This window comes from Panthera pardus, unplaced genomic scaffold (assembly GCF_024362965.1).
Source record: "Panthera pardus isolate Hobbes unplaced genomic scaffold, ASM2436296v1 HiC_scaffold_22, whole genome shotgun sequence".
Taxonomy (NCBI): Eukaryota; Metazoa; Chordata; class Mammalia; order Carnivora; family Felidae; genus Panthera; species Panthera pardus.
The window spans coordinates 58962526-58968760 of record NW_026526788.1 but is presented as its reverse complement, the minus strand read 5'-3'; the positions used below and the strand labels follow the sequence as shown (position 1 = coordinate 58968760).

The 6235-nt window shown below is 58.8% G+C and overlaps 1 protein-coding gene across 2 annotated transcripts; it reads right to left on the bottom strand.

Moving 5' to 3' along the window:
• Positions 1-645: 645 nt before the first annotated feature.
• On the bottom strand, positions 646-5286 carry KAZALD1 (Kazal type serine peptidase inhibitor domain 1). Of its 2 annotated transcripts, none has more exons than XM_019459194.2 (5): positions 4861-5286; positions 3243-3799; positions 1892-2052; positions 1663-1810; positions 646-1468 (listed from the first exon to the last, which is right to left on the bottom strand). In XM_019459194.2, exons 2-5 carry the CDS (start codon positions 3745-3747, stop codon positions 1374-1376), a joined length of 909 nt encoding a protein of 302 aa, XP_019314739.1. In that variant the 5' UTR covers positions 3748-3799; positions 4861-5286; the 3' UTR covers positions 646-1373. The 2 variants fall into 2 exon arrangements, with proteins under 2 accessions (XP_019314739.1, XP_019314738.1); XM_019459193.2 differs by lacking the exon at positions 4861-5286 and adding an exon at positions 4233-4850.
• Positions 5287-6235: the final 949 nt, after the last annotated feature.

Sequence of the window (6235 nt, the reverse complement as noted above, 5' to 3'; positions counted from 1 at the left end):
AGACTGTCGCCATCCATACACAGGGTCTAGGCCTCCCGAACTTAAGTTTTCATTTTCTGTTTCAATCACTCAATAAACACTGTGCCTCACCAGTGCCCCTTGGCTAGGCAAGGAGAGTGTGAAGAGAGATGTGGGGAGGGAAAAAAATGTGGCTCTGTGAAGGACCCTCAGCCAGACAGGACAGGTCACAGTTGGTGGATGAGGAAACAGGCTTACCTGACTTCTGTCTGGTCTCAACAAGGAAATGGGTGGATTCCTAGAGGAATCCTAGGGCTTGGTCCATACTGGTGGCCAAGCATCTCCCCTCCCTCATCCAGCTTGTGCTTTTACACTGGGGCCCTACCCACATAGACCTGGTTCGCCACTCTGCCTAGGGAGGGGACCAGAGTGGGCTGAACAGAGGGGGCAGGCACTCTAACTCTAGTCCAGCACAAATGGAGACCAGACTGGGAAGATACCCTCCCTCCAACCAGATGGCTTCAGTCTTCCTCCCTAGAGGGCAAGGGAGGCCCCAGCTCAAGCTTCCCCTCCGTACATCTGGCAGGCGGGTGCTTAGGGAGTGGGACCCACAGCTTTTGGATGCCTCCCAAGGAAATGTGGTCTTCATGTGCACATCTGCATGAACCATCTGTGCATCCGTGTGACTCAGTTTGTTCATAAATCCTTTATTGCGTGCCTACTGTGCCTAGTCCCGTGCTAGGCATTGTCCAATACAGAGTGGTATAAGATATGGTGCTGGCCTTGTGGGGTTTCCAGAATGACAGAAGCCGGTCATGACCAAATGCCCATTTTACTGCCCTGGACTAAACCATGCTCCATTATGCTTTTCTAGACAACAGATGGCCAACAGCAAAGAGGACTGCAGTTAGTAAGTGCAATTGGGACTTAGGTGAGGGGGGAAATTTCTAGAAGGTGAGTTTTGAGGACGGGTAAACTGAGGCTAGGCAAAGGTTAGGGACTAGAAAAATAACAGCCGGGGCTGTGGTAAAGGGTAGTTAGAAAGACTGGCTGAGCAGGGCTGGAGGGAGGGCTCTCAGAAAGAAATGGAGGACCTTGGTTGCCTCCTTGTGCGCCCCCACACCCCTACCCAGCCTAGGGACCAGCAGGCAGCTGCTGTCTTCTGCCTGGTTGGTCCCCGCTGGAGACTGTCCTGGCCAGGGCACTTCCTCCATGGGCCTCTTAGCATCCCACCACCCCTAGTCTCTGCCTCTCTCCTTATCCTCCAACTTTGTCTTCCTACTTACCACTACCACGTCTCCCCTATTAAGGGCATTAAAGCGATGAAAGGCCCCCGCTCCCCCTTTCAGGTCTTTTCAAGAGCAGAGATGAATACTGTCCCCACTCACCCACCCCCATAGGCCAGAGCTCCGGACCTAGTAGTAATCCTCGCCCTCTTCACTCTCAGCCTCCTCCTCAGGAACCAGATGTAGGGATGGCAGCTGGGGGATGCCTGTAGAGTTCAGCTGGTCTGCAAACACAGGTGGGCAAAGGAGAGAGAACAGGAAAGGGGCTGTCGGTTACCCACATGTCCCAGACTGTGAGAAAGCCATACTTGCATGTGCACCCATATGCGCGCACACACACACACACATGCGCGCACATGTGAGGTCCTGAATCCACCACCAGTCCCCCCAGTCCCCAGAGCCCAGGGTTCCCCCTTACCCGGCGTGAGCACCGTCAGGCTAGCTGGGGCCTCAACCTGGCCGAGAGCATTGCGGGCCAGGCAGCGGTAGATACCCTCATCGCTGGGACGCACAGCTTGGATCTGCAGCCAGCCTGTCACTTCAAACCTCTGGGGTCCACCCCTGAACTGGAGCCAGAGAAAGGGTCAGCAAGATCCTTCTAGGGGGACCCTGGGCTGCCCAAGGGAGGCCTCTGCTCCCTATCCTACCTGCACTGAGATGTGGGGATCATCCCCTGGCAGCTGAATGTCCAAGCCGTCCTTCCTCCACTCGATGGATGCCATGGGGTAGGCAAACACCTCACAGCCAAAGATCACATCCTGTCCCGTCACGTTCCAAATGTCATATGGGTGCAACACGATCTGGGGCTCTAGGGGTGGAGGCGGAAGGCCTGAGAACAGGGTGGCACATCTCGCCCAGCAAGAAGCCCATGTATGAACCCTCATGGATGTGTTTGCGGGGAAACACAATAGACGCTCAGGCAGATACACATCCATAAGCAAGACATGACATGTACACACAGGTACATACAAATGCAGGTGCGGGTACACACAGGTACAAACCCAGAAGTGGCGAGGCACATGCAACAGGATGCACAGGAACAAGCACACAGGTCCACACCTCAGCTTGGCAGCCACACTCTGTCCCTGATTGCTCCCCTGTCCTCATTCCACCCTCTAGGCCCCTGTCCTGCTATACTTGTAACTGACACCTCCCCCTACCCTCCCCCTTTCCTAACCGAGTGGAGTTGCCAAAGACCAGAAGAGCGGCCCTCCCCCTACCCCCCACTCTGGGACCAGGGAAGGGGGCGAGAGAGGGGGGTGGGATTCCCACGTGGGAAAGGCAAAGAACCTGAAACCAGATCTGGGCAGCAGGCAGAAAGCCTGAAGTTGCGGGGTAAAGTGTTGGGACCCTGTGTTTGTTTTCCTGGCAGCCACAGCCAGGCCAGATCCCTCAAAGGGGCTCAGGAAGCGAAAGTTACTAAAGCTGCCAAAGGAAACCTGAGGCTTGAATGGCCCTCAGCACCACCACCACCACCACCACCCCCACCCGGGATGGGAGGGAGGAGGTGGAAGAGCCCCCTCCTTCACTACTCCCGGGGCCCAGAAGAAAGAGAAGGGAGGCGGGAGACTGGGCTAACAGCTTGCTCTGCGAATCCGAATCCGCCCAAGTGAAACCTGATTTCATCTCACTGGAACCCAAATCGCGTTGCCTGGGCTCCAGCGGTCTAGGCAAAGCCTGGGAGTCTCTTCACTCTCTCCCTTTTGAGAGACCAATCATTGGCTATGTGCCTGCTCCCTCAGAAGGGTCCGTCCCGCCGGCCGGGTCTGGAGCTTTCACGCGCCTCAGGGCACACAGCTTGCTGACAAAGCTTGGACCGCACCTTAGGGCAGCGGTCTCTGCGGACCAGCAGCGAGCGCGGGCTCTTACACTGAAGTCGAGCACTCCCCTGCCTCATCTTTTTCGCTCCGCTGGCCAGAGACCAATTCAGTCGGAGGTCGGGGATCAGTGCCTCGAGCGCCCCGAGCGCCAGGGGTAGGGACCCCGGGCCGTGCGTACCCGATTCGCAGGGCCCCGGGTGCGCCACAGTGAGGTTGGCGTCGGGCCGAGCGCGGGCCGCCTCCTGCAGCCGGCAGATCTGAGCGTAGGTGCGGCCGTCGGATCCGCAGAGCGGGCGCTGCGAGCGGCAGGCGCACAGCGGCTCCGGCACCTCCCCGCGGCTCAGGTCCCCGCCTGCGTCCAACCGGCACTCAAGCTGCTCGCCGCAGCGCCCGTAGAAGTGGGCGCTGGGGTCCAGGTCGCAGAGCTGGCCCTCGAGGTTGGCGCATTCCCAGCAGCAGCCGCACGCGTCGCGCACCCGGCCGGCCAGGCAGCCCCGTGGCGCGGCGCACTCTTCTGGCCGGCAGGGAGCGCAGCCCTCGCCCTCCGCCAGCAGCCGCAGCCAGCCGCGCCGCAGGTAATCGGGGCCTGGGGACGGTCGCGCGCCTGTCGGGGGCGGCGTCCGCACCACCAGCAGTAGCAGTAGCGAGGGCAGCGCCAGGGCAGCTGCCGGCGGCCGTGGCATGGTTAGCTGGAAGCCCTGCGAGCGCTCTGGGCATCAGCGCGTTCGTGGCACCCTGCCAGGGAGGGAAGCCAGGTCAGGAGGTCAGAAGCAACCTCACTGTTACTTGTACCAAAGTTTGACCCACGCACTGCCCCCTTCCCTGCTGCCTTGGAGTCAAGGAGACCCTCAACACAGAAGCATAGTGACTCTCTAGGAGTCATCCAGTTATTGATCGGACCGGGTTTCTGGGGTTGGGGACAGATGAGAGGAAAGGATGGTAAAACTCAGGCGCCAGCATACACGCGCGCGCGCGCGCGCGCGCGCGCGCACACACACACACACACACACACACACACACACACACCCAGCAGCAGCACCACAGACCATCCAACTCTGAAGCTTCCTGTCCTAGAGGTAGATGGGAATGGATGGCCCCAGAGCTAAGGAGTTGTTAACAAGGGAGGAAACGCGGAAAGAGTAGATGCCCCGGGGCCCAGAGTGCTCACCTACTGTCTAGGACTAAGCCCTTCAGAGCAGCCGTGATTCCGGTCCGAAAAAGCAGGCAGTGGAAAGAAAGCAGAGGCCAACAAACGGCTGGGCCTGCCAGCCACCTCTGCTCCGGCTTGAGGATCTCTGAGAGAGCCCAAGGGCTTGGACTCGGAGAGCAACTCCTCCGCCCCCTCTCCCCGCCTCTCGACGTCGCACACAACCCCCTCCCTCCAGTTTTGAAGCTGCCAATTTTATGCAGCCGCACAGGACCCTCCTGGGCCACTTCCCCTAGCTGGGCCAAAGTCACAGTGAGAAGTGAGGAGTCGTAACCGGACACCGAAGCTGGGAGAAGACAGGGGGCAGGATGGGGTGGGGGGTTGGGAGTAGGGGCTATGAGGGTGGCTGGGAAGCTCGAAAGAGCCGAGTGAAGGTCTAAGTCTTGTCCCATCCTACTCTACAGTCCCTGGGGTCTGCTAGAGCATCTGCATAACGCGGAGGCGGTAGGAGCTCTGGTGCCTAGGCTCCTGGAGGGCAGAGCCAACCAATGTAGTCTCCCCGCAGCCCAGGGCTGGCTTCCCAGGGACTACTGCAGTCTCGTCCACCCAGCTTCCCCACTAAGGCGCCGGTCAGAGATTCGGTGCTTACATCTGCCTCACCACATCTGGCCTCGTCCACCCTCCCCACATCCGGCAGGTGCTTCAGCCCGCGGATGAGCCTGGAGATTAGAGGTCCCAGCCGACCAGCAGCCGCAGGGAGAGGTGGGCGGGGCGCCTCCCCCGCGGACCTCGCTCCGGGTCGGGATTATAGGTTATAGTTAGTTCCAAGGCCGGCAGGGCCGGAGGCATTTGGTTTCGCGGCCGCCACCGGCGCCACCGTGGCACTTTGGGCTGGGGGCGGGGAGGAGAGCGTTCCTGGAGGCCCGCCCGCCTTACAGGGGGTCGGCCAGGCCCCGCCCTAGCCTGCCCCTAGCGGCTTACAGAAGCCGCGCAGCAGTTCAGCGTGTAGGGGGCGAAAACTGCGCTTTGCAGCGGGGGAGGTGACAGTATTTAGCCAGTCTCGGGCCAGAAGGACCTGGCCCCCAGCCTAGCGGCCTCCGAGGCCTCCTGACTAACCTCGAAGTTCAGGGCTGGCGGCAGCCTGCCGACCGCCCAGGGGGATCCGCTCCGCATGCGTACTGGAGGCCCGGAGAGTCCAACTCCCTGATGCGGTCCAGGACTGTCAGTCCGGACCTCAACTTGGACAAGCCCTTCCACTTAGGGGTTCCCTAGCCGCGGGCACGTCACTCCTGGCCAGAGGAGGCTCTGATGAGGTGGGCGAAAACAGATACACAGTCACCGTGGTCCCCCAAACTCCGGAGGGACAGGGAGCAAACTTCGCGCGAGATCTCACAACTATCGCGAGAACCTGAACAGGAAGCCTAGGAATTCGGAGCAGGAAAGGCCCGCGGGTTTTAAACCGGAAAAAGAATGGGCGGGGCCGGCGATGGCTGATATTTGTGGGTAAACCCCTTTCTTTTGCCCTGGGGTCAACTGAAATGTTGACCTGGGGCAGATGTGAACTGTAAGAAAACTGCAGGAAGTCCTGAGAAAAACAGGAGAGTGGGTAGGAAGGGACTTGAAATTGCGGAACTGACTAATGGAGCCACTCAGGGAAGTCTGACTCTGAATTACAAAATGCCTTGAGGGTGATCACTCCCAGTATACAGAGGGGAAGCAGTCGGGGATCTCAAAATGAATTGTTACCGGCTTCTAAGACTTGGAGCCAGTATTTAAACAGCAAACTCCCCGGACCTACACACTCTTTACTTACCCCACTTTACTGTAGCCGGTTGTTTACTTTCAGTATTTGCTATGCTCTAAGCGTTTGACATTAGGAATCGTGTCTGACTCTTCACTGTATCTTGCGTACCTAGCCCTGCGCCTAGCAGCACAGTAAATTCTTGGTAAATATTTGGGGATTAAATGTGAAAGACTTCCTGTGTGTGAAAGTCAAGTTTAATTTAGACTTTCGGAGTCGCTGA

Excerpts from the sequence above, each read along its gene's own strand:
- KAZALD1 (XM_019459194.2), bottom strand. The coding sequence starts at position 3,747 with ATGCCACGGCCGCCGGCAGCTGCCCTGGCGCTGCCCTCGCTACTGCTA. Across the intron at positions 1,811-1,891 it reads ATCCCCACATCTCAGTGCAG|TTCAGGGGTGGACCCCAGAG; the intron begins GTAGGATAGGGA and ends CTCTGGCTCCAG. Across the intron at positions 1,469-1,662 it reads CCTGACGGTGCTCACGCCGG|ACCAGCTGAACTCTACAGGC; the intron begins GTAAGGGGGAAC and ends CTGTGTTTGCAG.